Source organism: Gorilla gorilla, chromosome 21, assembly GCF_029281585.2.
Source record: "Gorilla gorilla gorilla isolate KB3781 chromosome 21, NHGRI_mGorGor1-v2.1_pri, whole genome shotgun sequence".
In the NCBI taxonomy this organism is placed as follows: domain Eukaryota; kingdom Metazoa; phylum Chordata; class Mammalia; order Primates; family Hominidae; genus Gorilla; species Gorilla gorilla.
In genome coordinates this window covers 47,057,606-47,073,354 of record NC_073245.2, presented here as the reverse complement: position 1 = coordinate 47,073,354, position 15,749 = coordinate 47,057,606, and the positions used below count along the sequence as shown (strand labels likewise).

Sequence of the window (15,749 nt, the reverse complement as noted above, 5' to 3'; positions counted from 1 at the left end):
CCTTATGGAAAACCTGAAAGTGTTTTCAGAAGCTTTTTTTTTTTTTTTTAACTAGAAAAAGAAATTTGTAAACCATAAATTAAGGTGCACAGGTGGAGGTATACTGTCATCAATTAAGGCAGAGATATTTTAACTTCTAGGATCATAAATCCCTATGGGTCTGATGAAAAGCCTTGGACCCTCTGTCCTCCAAAAATACACCCTGCGCTAAGAACTCTTAGAAGTTACAAGCTGGCCACCCATGGGCAACACCCAGCACACAGACTGGTTTGGTTTAGACACTGAACTGTCTTAAAATTTTGTTTGCTTTTGTTAAAAAGTTGAGAATTTTCATAAAAATCCAGATTTCCAACATCTCTTGAACAATCGGGAAATCCAATAACAACTTGGGCCCACATTCTCACATGGCTGAAGTTATCTGGTGTGGAATAGAAGCTGCTTCCCATGATGGGCATGCACTGTCCAGTTTGCCATAATTTCTACCACTTCCTCTTCTCTGTCCTGCTTGCCTTAGTTTGTCATTTGGCTGTGGGCATTTAAGTTTGCAGCCCCCATCTTAGACGTAAATAAGCTACAGAAAAGGAACAAGCTGACAAAGTTCCTATCTTGGCTCCTGTAAGACCAGCTCTCCAAGCCGTACCAAAGAAATTCGTCTTTTGGTTTTGCATGTTCTATCCTTACATAATCCAGTCCTGGGGGAGGGGCAAGGGACATACCAAGTAGACAGGTGCAGGAAGCTGGCAGGGGTCCAGCTCTGGTCCAGGGTGGGGGCGTGGGGCAGAACATCCTGTTCTCCCAGTCTCTGGGCTTTTCCTAATCAGGGATTAAAGTCTCCAGTGACAGGATAGAAGAGGTCCATGGACCCTGGGTCTCCAACCCTCTTGGTTTTGCTCCCATCCTCTTAGGGTGGCTGAGTCTGTGAATCCATGCTGGGGAGGGAGCTCAGACACCTGACCCCAAATGAAAAACTGAGCCTACAGCTCTCACCACTGGGGGTGGAGGGGCAGCAGGTTCATTGTACAGAGGGGTAGCATGTTATCATCACACTTCCCCTTCTGTGTCTCTCCCAGTGGGGGCGTGATGCTGGTACATGACATCCGACGAAATGAGAGCCACCTAATTGATTTCCGGGAGTCCGCACCAGGGGCCCTCAGGGAAGAGACCCTGCAAAGATCCTGGGAGACCAAGGTGGGGACCCTGGTGAGAAAAGAGAGTTCAGGGGAGTCTCTCTTCATTGCCCTTCTGCTAACCCAAGCATTAATTTGCTAAGTATTTACCAGGGGAGTGGGAAAAAGAGTTGAGCAGGATTCTCTTAGGCTATGAGAGAGTCAGGCAGCCCCAAAGATAAAATAATGAACTAGAAAATCTGGAACTTACTTCTCTGGGAATCTTACCTATCTGGCACATGGGAAGGAAGAAAAAAAGGCTACTGAGTACCCTGAAATATCACGAAGTTGATGCAATGAAACTCACACATCTCACTCTGAGCCAGTTGACTATAACTTTCCCAGCCCCTGACATATTGGAAGATTAGAGGGGAACTGCCAGAAGTAAACCAACTGTCTGCTGAAAGAAAAAGAAGATATCGAATAACTTGGAAAAATGGGTACTTAGTGCGGTGGCAAAAGCCAAACACACCCCTGAGTCTTCAGAGCTCAGAGTAATGGTGGGGTGAAACTGAATAGGTTAAATGAAGGTCCCTTGTCCACCGTTTTAAAAGGTAGGGTTGCCTGGGCACAATGGCTCACACCTGTAATCCCAACACTCTGGGAAGCCAAGGCAGGAGGATTGCTTGAGGCCAGGAGTTTGAGACCAGCCTGAGCGACATAGTGAGACTTTGTCTCTACAAAAAATGCTTTGAAATTAGCCAGGCATGGTAGCATGCGCCAAGGATCGCTTGACTTGAGCCCAGGAGTTGGAGGCCACAGTGAGCTATGACCATGCCACTGTACTCCAGCCTGGGTAACAGAAAAAAAAAAAAAAAAAGGCAGGGGTTGGTGAAATCCAATGTAGACAGGTGTCTTTCTACACTGGTTATGTCCTGGCTCTTAAAAGAGTTTTGCTTAATTTATAAATCCCCCAACTATGGCAGCTAAAAGAGGCCTTTCTGCATTTGCTGATAGGAAGTCAGGGAGATGGGAGGGGTGCCTGCTTGGGAAAGCTTGTCCCTCCCCTGGGATACTTGGCCTGTGTCTCTCCCCTGTGCCAGCCATCCCTGGCTTGGGGCTCTGCGGAGTTCAGCCCAGCACCCCCCTTCCAGTGACCTGGTCTCCTCTCTCCCTCGCCTACCCGCCTTGCCCAGCCTGGGCTCTTGGTGGGGGTTCCCGGAATGGTGAAGGGGCTACATGAAGCTCACCAGCTCTATGGCAGGTAACAACCCTCCCCCTGGGGACCAGGGACCCCCGTTTGCATCTCTCCTTGGGTGGCCTTCTCCTACTCCCCTGGCTTCTTCCTTTCCCAACTCCCCCTCCTAATATCCCCTTCCCTTGCCAGGACTCTCCTTCCCAGGAACCCCCCTCCCCCCGGACCCCTCCTCATTCCCCCAGGACCTCCTCCACCCCCTGCTCTCCGGCCCCCCCAGGCTGCCATGGTCCCAAGTCCTGGCCTTCGCAGCAGCTGTGGCCCAAGATGGCTTCAACGTGACTCATGATCTAGGTCAGTGGGGCCTGGGGATTTGGGAGAGACATGAGGTTGATGGAGAAGGGTAGAATCTTTGAGATTTGGAGCCCAAGCCAGAGAGGCCCTCTCTTCCAGTTTGCTCCTCAGACCCCCTCCCCACCTTATCCCACCCTCACCTGGAGGCGGCCTCAAATGAGGGGGTCTGGGAAGGGCCCTTAGACATCCCCACCTCATGCTTAACAGACCCCTGGGGGTCAGGGCACTTAGGGTGGGCCACTCAGCCCCCATCTACCCCATCTATTGCGCGTCTCATCCGGTCCAGTCCTGGCGTCCCGCCCTGCCCAGCCTCCTGTCCCTGCCCCTAGCCCGTGCCCTGGCTGAACAGCTGCCACCCAACATGTCCGAGCGCTTCCGGGAGACGTTCCTGCCATCGGGCCGCCCGCCACTACCTGGCTCGTTGCTGCATCGGCCCGACCTGGCTGAGGTGCTGGATGTACTTGGCACCTCCGGCCCGGCTGCCTTCTACGCAGGTGGCAACCTCACACTGGAGATGGTGGCCGAGGTAAGTGCTCGTGTTGTGCGGGTGGGGGCATGCCCCAAGGTCCCTATTGCAGAACATCCGCGTCCGCATTTTTTCCTTCCTTCCCTCCCTCCCTCCCTTTCTTTCTATATTATTTACTGTGGATTATGTTCATTTGAAGTTCTAGAATAGTCGAAACTAACCTCTAGTGACAGAAATCAGATCAGTGGTTGGTGAGGCTGGGAGGAGCTGACTGGGATATGACATGAAAAACCTCCTGGGATGATGGAAGTGTTGTCTTTTTTTTTTTTTTGAGACGGAGTCCCACTGTGTCACCCAGGCTGGAGTGCAGTGGTGCGATCTTGGCTCACTGCAACCTCCGCCTCCCAGGTTCAAGTGAGTCTCCTGCCTCAGCCTCCCGAGTAACTGGGATTACAGGTGTGAACCACCACACCCAGCTAATTTTGTATTTTTAGTAGAGATGAGGTTTCACCATGTTGGCCAGGCTGGTCTCGAACCCCTGACCTCAAGAGATCCACCTGTCTTGGCCTCCCAAAGTGCTGGGATTACAGGTGTGAGCCCCCGTGCCTAGCCAGAAGTGTTCTGTCTTGATTCAGAGGTACCTTTGGGCTTCTCAGGGGTGATGCCAGCCTGTGCAGGGGCTTGTCATGTCCCTCCCAGGCCTGGTGGAGACCCAGTATCGGCCTCAGCTTCCCTAAGCTCACAATCCTTCCCTGCTTTTGGGTTTTCTAGGGACTGAGGGAAGCACCTCTTTCATTGTTGAGTATCAAGACTGGGGAGATTGACACAGAAGTTTACCATCCAATCCCAAAGAGTCCCAGTCTCAGGCAGTAACAGGTGTGAGAACTGTCATTAATAGTGCAAAAGTCCTAATGGAAAATTATGTTCATAGTAAGGATGCATAGACCAACTCAGTGGTTCTCTCATCTGAGCAATGGGGATGACTATGTCTGTCTCTGCCATACGGTTGTGGGAGTTAAATAGGTCTGTTATTCATTCAACATTCACAGAGTGCCTGCTCTGTGCCAAGCCCTATGCTGGGCACTGGATGTGGCGATAGACTCAAACAGACTTAACTGGAAAGTCCAGGAGATTACTGGCTTTAGATTCTTCTGTGTCCAGATTATCAATCCACTGTGTTAGGATTTGCTCTCCCTCTTTCTCTTTCTCTCTCTCTCAACTCTACTTCCCTTTGTTTGGATTCACTCTCAGATCCTTTCCATCTGCTCCCCACCAGCCCATATCAGGCCATCCTTCCAGCAAGCTATCCCAGAGAAAGAGCATTTCTCCTTCCCAGTAGTTCCAGCAAAAGCCTCCAGGTTGTGTCTTATTAGCTCATCATAGGTTTCATGACTATTCCCAAATCAATCACTGTGGCACAGAAGGGAATGCCCCAATTGGCCAGGCCTGGGTTGTGTGCCCTTTCCTGGAGGTGGCAAAGGGAATGCAGGAGATTGTAACAAAGACCATCAGATCTTTGATAAAAAGAAACCCAAAGTTGAGTTTATTAACTTGCCAGAAAAAGGAACTCAAGAATTCAAATGGGCCAGGCATGGTGGCTCATGCCTGTAATCCCCACTTTGGGAGGCCAAGATGGGTGGATCACTTGAGCTCAGGAGTTTGAGACCAGCCTGGGCAACATAGTGAGACCCCATCTCTACAAAACATACAAACATTAGCCAGGTGTGGTGGCATGTGCCTGTAGTCCCAGCTACTCAGGAGGCTGAGGCAGGAGGATCATCTGAGCCTGGGAAGGTTGAGGCTACAGTGAGCCATGATCGTGCCACTGCATTCCAGCCTGGGCGACAGAATGAGACCCTGCCTCAAAAAAAAAAAAAAATCAATGTGTAATTCTCTGAAGATAGATAACTCAAGGGTTTCAAGTACTATAAGGTACAAAAAAGGAAAGGATTCAGAGTGGTTATGCTAATTTAGGGTTGACAGCACACTGGATAGGATGGAATGAGCCCATTGGTTTGTACAAGATTGGTTCATTGGTCAATAATGAGGGCTTGGTTATGTCCAAAAAGGGTCAGTCCTTCTAGGGTCACTCAAAGTCATGGTTTTCTAGTGGCTTTAGTTGGTTGTGGTGAGATGCAGCATTCAGTTTTGGTATCTCCTAGGCAAGTGTGCCATAAGTGGAAAACCTTCCTTTTACATAGGCAGAGAGAGCAGCAGGTACAAAGACACAAAGGCATGAGTTCAGGAACTGCAGGTCACTCTGCAGCTGCATAGAGCTCACTGGGGAACAGCAGGACATGAGGTGGGAGGGGTAGGCTGGGGCCAGATCACAAAAAGTCTTGAATGGCAAGCTAAGGAGGTCATTCATGGAATGTACCCAGTGTGATGCCTGGCACATGATAGGTGCTCAATGTTAGTGCTTTTCCCCCTTCCTTTTTCCTGAGGTGTCTAGGGATAATGGGGTCTCTAAAGGCCACGATGGGGGTTGCAGAAGGCACAGAAATTATAAACAGCTGATCTGTCTGTGATCCAAACGTGTTATAGGCCAAAACCACCATGTCACAGTGGTGGGAGGTCATTCTCTCATTCTCTTCCCTCCAGGCTCAGCACGCAGGGGGTGTCATAACCGAAGAGGACTTCAGCAATTACAGCGCCCTTGTAGAGAAGCCTGTGTGTGGCGTGTACAGAGGTGACCTCTCCCCCGGCTCCCAGGGTCCCCACTCAGGAGAAGCCTCCCAGTCCATGGCCACATCGTTTTGGCCTAGAGACTCCTCTCCATTTCACAGGAGAGAAACTAAGGCAGTGAGCTACCTGGGCAGTCAACTGTTGAAGCAAACCAGAGCCAGCCCACCTTCTGAAAAGTAGCTGTGGGGTCAGTTACCCCAAGTATTTAGGATATTGGGGGGTGGACCTGGTCAAAGGGTCCGACCTGGAAGTTGGGGTTCTGGCCATAGGTTTTCTTGATTTGGGCTCTGTGTTGCCTCTGCCCTTTCCCCAGAAGCGCTGTCACTGCCCTGTACTTCCTAAGAATTTTTAAGACAAAGTCCATCCAAGCTTCACAGTAGAATGAACCCTTCAAGACAGTCATAGACCTAGCTCCTCATAGTGCCAAAAAGAAATTGAGGCCCAAGGAGGGAATATAACTTAACTGGCCAAACTCAAGAAAACCAACAGGGAACCCAGAAAACCAAGCTTATGACATGGGTGGGGTCCATGTTTGCTGAACCCAAGGTGGTAGGTGCTGGATTTCTCAGAAGATTCTCAGGTTCTTTCCCTTCTAGGAGAGCCAGATCACATCAAGCCCCAGGAAAGGATTTCTCTGAGTTCAACTTTCCAGGCCTCAATCTCCAACCTGATTTCCTCTGCCAGAGGCAGTGGAATATGAAGCAGTGGAAAGAGCATATCAGCTGGGTGCAGTGGCTCAGGCCTATAACCCCAGCACATTGGGAGGCTGAGGCAGGAGGATCACTTGAGCCCAGGAGTTCATGACCAGCCTGGGCAACATAGTGAGACACCGTCTCTATAAAAAATTTAAAAATTACCCAGGCGTGGTGGTGTACCTGTAGTCCTAGCTACTCAGGAGGTTGAGATGGGAGGATTGCTTGAGCCTGGGAGGTCAAGGCTGCAGTGAGCATGATTGTGCCACTGCACTACAGCCTGGGTGACAGAGTGAGACCATTATCTCAAACACACACACACACACACACACACACAAAGAAAAGAAAAAAGAACAAGCATAGCGTTGGAGCTAGGAAGACCTGGGTTTGAGTACCAACTGTGCCATTTACCTTGAACAAGCTACTTCCCACTCTGAGCCTTGGTTCCCTCCTTAAAATGGAAATAATAATAGTGCCTACATCTTAGGATGCCCATAAGGATTTGAAGAGATGATGTAGGAAGTTGCCCTGATCAGAGCATGCACTGAACATCGATTTTCCATTTCCCCTTCCCAGCCTGGGTTGTCTCAACAATGCTAGTACCTTGAGTGCTCTGGATTCCCCTTGTCTCTCTGTACCACAGTTTCTGGACCTATCAAATATGTGTGATAACAGTAGCCACTGTGAGGACTAAATGAGTTAATGTTAGTGTTATGCATCAGCTATTATTCCTTTGATGTCCAAACATCTAGTAACAGAATAGGAAGAGAAGGTTGCTGCTGCCAAGAAGTTTGGGGCTGGATGAGACCATCAGGAGTCATGGATAATATCCTGGCCTATGGGAGAGCTAAAAGGAGACACATGACAGGCCAGGAATATGGACATCTGGTCACCTGTTTCTGCTGTGCTCTGCTGATAGCCTGCAGTGTGACTCTGGGCAAGCCACAGCCCTCTTGAGCCTTAGTTTTCTCAAATGGCAGAGGAAACTGAAGACCAGTGTTCTGAGTTCAAGTGCTGGCCCTGCCCTTGACTTGCCATGTGAACTTGAATGAGTCTCTTTGCCTCTCGATGTTTCAGTTTCCCCATCTGGTGAGGGAGTTCAGCGCAGTGGTCTCAGTGTGTGATGGTGGAATGTGGAGATGGGATGTGGGATGTGAAGGTGCCTTGACCCCTACCCTGCCATCAGTCACTTCCTGTCCTTTCAGGCCACCTGGTTCTTAGTCCCCCGCCCCCGCACACGGGCCCTGCCCTTATCAGTGCTCTCAACATCCTGGAGGGCTTCAATCTCACCAGCCTGGTATCCCGAGAACAGGCTCTTCACTGGGTGGCAGAGGTAAGCCTGACCCGTCCGCCTTTCCCTGGATTTAGGGATAGTAGGAGTGGGGAGATTGGGTACTGCCATAGGGCAGGACTAAATCCCCTCCAAGTTTTCTCACACACGAAAGTCCACTGGGTGTGGGTGCTGGGAGGGGCCTGGCAGCCTCTTCCATATCCCTGCTGTATTTTCAGACCCTGAAGATTGCATTAGCCCTGGCCAGCAGACTGGGAGATCCTGTCTATGATTCTACCATCACTGAGAGCATGGATGACATGCTCAGGTGGGTCTTGGGCAGGACCTGGGGGCTACAGAGGCAGTGGTGGGTGTGGGGAAAGGGTCAGGAGAAAAGCAGCTGGTATAGCAATAAAGGCCTGAAATCCTAAGTCAATTTCAGCTCAACCCCAACTCACAACGTGACACTGGGTGCCTCTCCCTGCACCTCCCCTTTCCTATCAGCACAATGAGTTGGCTTACTTCATGTGGCTCTTAAATTTTTTTGAGGCTAGCATAGCAGCTATATAAGCCCATCTGCTCCTCCTTTTGAGTAGGAAAAGAAAGCTCAATACCAAACAAAGGCCAGGCACGGTGGCTCACGCCTGTAATCCCAGTACTTTGGGAGGCCAAGGTGGGTGGATCACCTGCGGTCACGAGTTTGAGACCAGCCTGACCAACATAGTGAAACCCTGCCTCTACTAAAAATACAAAAATTAGCCGGGCGTGGTGGCGCGTGCCTGTAGTCCCAGCTAGTCAGGAGGCTGAGGCAGGAGAATCACTTGAACCCGGGAAGCAGAGGTTGCAGTGAGCGGAGATCATGCCACTGCACTCCAGCCTGGGTGACAGAGTGAGACTTTGTCTCCAAAAACAAACAAACAAACAGTCTCCAAGCAAATACTGAAGGTGGTGGGAATACAGCTTCATTAGCGACATAATATAGTAGTAGGTTGTGGGCTCTGGTGAGACTGCCTCCATTCAAATTCCAGCTTGACCCTTCGCTAGCTGTGCAGCCTTGGGCAAGTGGTTTAAACTCTCTAAATCTGTTTCTACAAGGGGGCTTGACAATAATGGTATCAACCTTGTAAGGTTGTGGTAAGGACTAAACAAAATCATACATGTAAAGCTTTTTTTGGTTGAAAATTGAATAAATGTCTTCAAGTAATCTTTGGTAACTTATTCTCTAATCAGCTATGGATAATCCAACACATAGTTATTAGGTAAGAAACCCTCAGTTGAATTTTTTTTTTTTTTTTTTTTTGAGATGGAGTCTTGCTCTGTCGCCCAGGCTGGAGTGCAGTGGCATGATCTTGGCTCACTGTAACCTCTGCCTCTCAGGTTCAAGCAATTCTCCTGCTTCAGCCTCCCGCCTCAGTTGAATTTTTGAAAGTCTGGAGCATTACATATTGTTTCTAAGGTCAATGCAATCTTTGCTCTAAAACACACACACGCACACACATGCCTATATGAAATCTATTCAACCAGTTCATCCAGTAAATAGTTATTGAGCACTTACTCTGTGCCTTGGGAAAAAACTCTAAAAGAAAGTAAAGATCCTGGCTGGATGTGGTGGCTCATGCCTGTAATCCCAGCACTTTGGGAGGCCGAGGCGAGTGTATCATTTGAGGTCAGGAGTTCAAGACCGGCCTGGCCAACATGGTGAAACCCCATCTCTACTAAAAATAATTAGCCAGGTGTGGTGGCAGGTGCCTGTAATCCCAGATAATCGGGAGGCTGAGGCAGGAGAATCACTTGAACCTGGGAGGCAGAGGTTGCAGTGAGCTGAGACAGCGTCACTGCACTCCAGCCTGTGTGACAGAGCAAAACTCTATCTCATTAGGAAGAAAAAAAAAATCCTCATATACAAAATCCTCCTCCAACTAAACTCTTAATAAAACTTTAGACTACAAACATTAGTTTAAATGAATCCAGTTTGTTAATTCAAAGCAAATATTTTCTGATCATCCATTATGCACCAGGCACTTTCATAGAAAGGATTAAGAAGTCAGATAACTAAAAGGCTCTTGATTTAAACATTAAATAAAAGTTGGTTCCAGAAAAGAATCTAAATAATACCTAAATACATTCAACAGCTATTTTCTGGGTATTTCTTACGTGCAATTAATGAGCTTCTGCACTCATAGACCTAGTAGTCCAGTGAGGGAGGTAGATTTCATTAAATAGTTACACAAACCCCACAAAAGTGAGGTAGGTGGGGTGTATTGAGAGCCTGTTGTTTGCTCATCTCCCACCCCTTGTCTTTTCAGCAAGGTGGAGGCCGCCTACCTCCGGGGCCATATCAATGACTCCCAGGCAGCCCCTGCCCCACTCCTGCCTGTCTATGAACTAGACGGAGCTCCCACGGCTGCCCAGGTGCTGATCATGGGACCTGATGACTTCATTGTGGCCATGGTTAGGTATGCCAGCTCAGACTCAGAACCTGGAACAAGGGATCCTCTGAACCAAGAGGGGGTGGGGGCTGGGTAGAGGTGAAGATGGGCCAGGGCTCACCCAACCCCACCTCGGCCCCCAGCTCCCTGAACCAGCCCTTTGGCAGCGGCCTTATCACCCCCTCGGGGATCCTGCTCAACAGCCAGATGCTGGACTTCTCCTGGCCCAACCGGACAGCTAACCACTCTGCACCCAGCCTGGTAGGATTTGCTTCCCTGCTTCCCTGGGGACCCTGAGGCCTATAGGTAGGAGGTGCAATGGCATGGCTGCCCCTTTCTCCCTACTTTCTCCAGAATCTTCTAGTATAAGGAAGCCTAAAGAAGATGTTCACCTCATCCCTAGCCCTGCTAAGTCTGGGACATGGAGCCTGGTGGGTCTGAAGAACCCTTGTCCCATTCTGTCACTGTCTTACTGTGTGACCTTGTGAAGATCTTGCCCTCTCTGGGCAATTTCTTCACCTATACAATGAGGGTTTTGGCTCCTATTTGATGTTTTGGGCATTTTCCAGCACTAGTGGTCTGTGACTATGTGAGCTTGAGCTGATGGGGCTCAGCCCTATGGTTGGGCACCAAAGAGGGACCCAAGGAGGAAGGATTTAATAATTTTTATCTAGTTAAAAATCAGCACTCTTACACCCCGCAATCTGGGGCCCCAGCAGGGCAAAGACACATAGAGATGATCAGGGTGGGGTTATCCTGTTCTTCCCCATTGCCATCTTTCTTGGCTTGGTCCTTTCTCCTGTGACCCGTAGCAGCCTCATAGCTCAGTGGATGTACTTATCACTCCCCCATCCACCCCACCCATCCAGGCACCCTACCCATTTCACAGATAGCAAACTGTTGTCTGGGAATGGACCAGTCTCCCAGGAAAACTGGGCCTGTGGAAGATGTAGAAGAGGGAGAGCAGTTGGAAGGGTTGTGGAGGGGCCCTTTCCCAGTCTTGTCCCACCCCACCTGCCCCTTGTGGTCTCTGTCCTCTAACAACAGGAGAATTCAGTGCAGCCAGGGAAGCGGCCACTCTCTTTCCTGCTGCCCACAGTGGTCCGACCCGCGGAGGGGCTCTGTGGAACCTACCTCGCTCTGGGGGCCAATGGAGCTGCGCGGGGCCTCAGCGGCCTGACACAGGTGAGGTTTACGCCATGGTTGGCCTTTTTCAGCCGGGAGCCAAGCTGTGGCCTAGACTGCAGATGCCTGTCATATCTGTGGCTTGTTTCCATTCCTCATGCGGCAAACATGGGCTGAGGCTACTTTGTGCCAGGCGCATCCTGGGCAATGTGGACATGGGCTGCGCAGAGTTTCTTAGTGAAAATGGAGCCCTGATGTTCCCTGTCTTTCCCGGTTGCAGGGGAAATGGCAGGGTCAGTAGATTGAAAAGTGGGGTTAGCATCTGGGTGGCCTGGGTTCTGTTAACCTCAAGTCCCATTATACCTCTACCCAGCATCTGAATAGACAACCAGCCCTCTTTAGGGTGGGATTTGAAAGGAAGGGCCTGCTTTTCTCCAGAACACCTCAGAATGGCTCCATGAATGTCTTGAGAACCTGATATATATGCCAGGCACCTATTTTGGCAGGTGGTGAGTTAATGATCTTGAGTTCTGGAATCAGACACTCCTGGGTTCCGGCCCAAGTGCTACCAATTTGTAACTGTGTGATGCTGGAGCATTCACTTAACAGCTCTGAACCTCAGTCTCTTCATCTTTAAAATGGAAATAATAACAATAGCTAACATTTAAAGAGTTCGTACTAAGTGCTGGGCACTGTGTTATGTGTGTTAACCATTTTAACCTTCCCAGTTCTGGAGAGAATCCTTATTTCTATTTTATAGATAAGGAAACCGAAGCCCAGAGAGGTTAAGACTTTAGGTCAAGTAGCTTCAGCTAGAAAGAGCAGGGAGGCAGTTTGGTTCCAGACCCTACGCACACTCCTAACCACTAAGTTAAAGGCACCCACATTGTGCCCTAGACCACTCCTAGCTATTAACCTTGCCCTATCCAGAGAGAAAAGAAGGGAGCCCTGGGCTAGATTAAAGAGACTTGGTTCTAGTGGTGTATCTTCCCTGGCTTCCTCTAAACTCTGGAGTAAGTCATTTTCCTTGCTGGACTTCACTTTCCCTCTCTGTGAAATGGGAACAGTCATCACAGGCCTGCCTGTCTTCCAGGGCTGTTAGGAGGCTCAGATGACACCCGGTGTAAGAATTCTCAAGACTAAGGAGCCTGGACCAAGGGTGAGAGCTGAGGAATCCTGGACCATCACCCCTGGGACAGCCCTGATTTTTCTGTACCTTGGCTACCACAGGTTCTGCTGAATGTCCTGACCTTGAACCGGAACCTGAGTGACAGCCTGGCCCGTGGCCGCCTACACCCGGACCTGCAGTCCAACCTCCTGCAGGTGGACAGTGAGTGCAGAACAGAGACCTCGTGGGGCGGGCACAGGGACAGGTAGAGAAAGGACTCCTCCCAAGGGTGCCCATGCCTCAACCAGCACCAACTGCCAGTGAAGTTTGGTTTTATTTGGCAAATTTCTATTGGAGCAGTGAACGATCTGGGGATTGGAACCAGTCTTGCCATTTCCTGGTTGTGTGGCCTTGGGAAATCCATGTCTCAACTCTGAGCCTCAGTTTTCTCATTTGTAAAATAAGACACAGTTGTTCATTCTTCAAACTTTCATTTACTCAACAGTTTGTATTGAACACGTACGTGTTCCAGGCATCATCCTAGGTGCTGGGGATTCTGCATTTACAGGCAAACAAGAAAATAAGTCATCAAAGAAACATGAGACAAATAAATGCTCTGCCAACTGTCAAAGCAGGGTGATATAATAGGACGGACTCAATGATCAAGGAAGACTTCTCTTTGGTGGCATTTAAGCTGAGATCTAAAGAGTGAGAAAGAAACTGGGTGCAATGGCTCAGACCTATAATCCCAGGCTGAGGTGAGAGGATTGCTTGAGGCCAAGAGTTCAAGAGCAGCCTCAGTAACATAGTGAGACCCCCCCACCACCCCTCCGTCTCTATAAAAAAATTTTTTTAAATTAGCCAGGCATGGCGCGTGCCTGTGGTTCTAGCTACTCAGGAGGCTGAGGCAGGAGAATTGCTTGAACCAGGGAGGCAGAGGTTACAGTGAGCCAAGATCACGCCACTGCCCTACAGCCTGGGTAACAGAGTGAGATCCTATCTCCTAAAAAAAAAAAAGAGAGAGAGCCCACTATACAAAGAATTGGTGCAGAACTTTGTAGGTCAGGGGAGCAAGTACAAAGAACTCAGGGCAGGAATGGGTTTGGTGAGTTTGAGGACTAAAAAGGAGACCAAGGTAAGCAAGGATGAAATTAGATCAGAGAGGCAGGCAGGCACCAGATCATGGACCTTAGGGTGAGGAGATGGACTTTCCTCTAAGAAAAGGGCTTAATTTTGGCACAGCTGAATTTTATAAACAGGAAAGTATCTGCACCTTTGAGGAGTTTTTATTATAACAGACAATGTATTAATATGACACTAGTCCAAAAGAATACAGAATTGATTGAGACACAGTCCTTGCCTGTTCAATATTATTATCCCCATTCTATAGAGGAAGAAACTGAGGCTCACAGAAGTTATAAACTAGTCAAAGATCAACCACTAAGTGGCAGAACTTCAATTAGGACACACACCTGGCTGATACCAAAGACACTATTCTTTACTGCACAGCTCTTGATATCTCCTGGACTGAATCACATTAGAAGCAGAGACCGCGATCTTCAACAAATCACATCCTGTGGTTGGCCAGCGACACTTGGATCCCAGCTGATAGATGACAAGGCCACATCCTTGAAATTGAATTTTGTTCAACAAATATCTGCTGGTCTCTGTTGAATGTGAGGCTCTGTGCTAAGTTATTTGGGCTCAGCCCAGTCCTGCCTTCAGGGCCTTAGTGTAAGATGGAGGTATAAGGAGTGGGGGCTTGGTGAAGGGAAAGTTCATCTACCTGAGGCCCTGGGGAGGCTTTATGGAGGAGGTGACAAGTAGCTTGGCTTTGAAGTATGAGTAGGAATTTGGTATGTGGAGGTAAAGGACATTCTGGACAGGAGGAACAGCCTAGGCAAAAACCAGAATGAATGGCTCAGAGAGCAGCCAGGAGGCTAGCTGTTGTTTCCCAGAGTTCTCAATTTACCCAGCACCTTTGTGACTTTTGCCACATTTGCACACCATCTAAACCAATATGTACATAACATGTCTCTCTAAATGAACTTCCTTTTTAGCCTAAATGTATTTTATTATTTTTTTGAGATAGAGTCTCACTCTGTCGCCCAGGCTGGAGTGCAGTGGTGCGATCTCAGCTCACTTCAACCTCCGCCTCCTGGGTTCAAGTGATTCTCGTGCCTCAGCCTCCCGAGTAGCTGAGAATACAGGTGCACATGCCACCACACCCGGCTAATTTTTGCATTTTTGTAGAGATGGGGTTTCACCATGCTGGCCAGGCTAGTCTCAAACTCCTGACCTCAAGTAATCCGCCTGCCTCGGCCTCCCGAAGTGCTGGATTTACAGGCGTGAGCCACCATGCCCGGCCCTAAATGTATTTTAAAAATAGACCTTATATCATAATCACAAATGGAAAAATGACATCATTTGCCACAAATAGATGACAAATAGCTATCATCTATTTGTTAGCTATACAAATAGATACGTGTAGTTTTTAGTTACATATTGTTGCCCATGGAAGGCTCTGAGACTGCTTTCTCCATTAAAGAAGGAGATTAGGAAGCGTTAGAGAGCAGACTGAAACTTGTTCCTTGCCATAATCAAAAGGATTGAAAGTGAACCACAAAGGAAATAGATTTTCGATTAAGTGATTTAATGCTATTCAAGACTGGGTCTTCATCTCAAGAGCTACCAAAAGTCTTCCTATTAGGGAAAGAAGAAGACGAGATCTTTATTGAGAAGCGGTAGGATGTGGAGTTACAGGGCTTCTCACAGAGGTCAGCCTTAAGATTATCCAATTGAGAAGGGGAGACACATGACCTGATTTATCTTATTTAGGGGAGGTAGATTGAGGGGAGGAGAACTTAAGTCAGGGAAATATGAGAAGCAGCTGGGATATGGCCCAGGCAAGAGATGATGAGGGCCTGAACTTATCCAATGGGATGGGGATTTGTTCATCTATCTAGTAAGTATCTGCTCAATATTTACTAGGTACTGACCCTGTCACTGGAGATCAATAGCAAACAAGACAACGTTCCTACCTTCAAAAAGCTTATAATCTAGTGGAGGGAGACACAGTAAATAAATAAACAAATACAGGTAGCAGTAAGTACTTTGGAAGAAAACCAAACAAGGTAAAGATGGTAGGGACTGCTGTTTTAGGTAATGGTGGAGGAAATTCTTGAAGAGGTGCCAAAGACTGGACAGCAGTAAGGGGGCCAGCAGTGTGACTTTCTAGGAGAGCATTCCAGGCAGAAAGAACAGTAAGTGCCAAGGCACTGAAGTAGAAACATGTTTGGCCTTCTAAAGGAACAGCAAG

General features: G+C 48.7%; 1 protein-coding gene across 10 annotated transcripts in view; it reads left to right on the top strand.

Annotated features, from left to right (window-relative positions):
- GGT7 (gamma-glutamyltransferase 7) overlaps positions 1 to 15,749 on the top strand; it is a 28,254-nt gene that overhangs the window by 10,396 nt on the left and 2,109 nt on the right. For 3 of the 10 annotated variants that reach the window (XM_055373363.2, XM_063702290.1, XM_055373367.2), the window contains 11 exons: positions 1,071 to 1,200; positions 2,303 to 2,370; positions 2,582 to 2,655; positions 2,985 to 3,181; positions 5,723 to 5,810; positions 7,704 to 7,831; positions 8,008 to 8,096; positions 10,075 to 10,224; positions 10,341 to 10,458; positions 11,245 to 11,382; positions 12,553 to 12,652. In XM_055373363.2, the coding sequence (XP_055229338.2) occupies positions 1,071 to 1,200; positions 2,303 to 2,370; positions 2,582 to 2,655; positions 2,985 to 3,181; positions 5,723 to 5,810; positions 7,704 to 7,831; positions 8,008 to 8,096; positions 10,075 to 10,224; positions 10,341 to 10,458; positions 11,245 to 11,382; positions 12,553 to 12,652 (1,280 nt within the window). The other 7 variants (XM_019016869.3, XM_063702291.1, XM_019016870.3 and 4 more) reach the window with 5 other exon arrangements.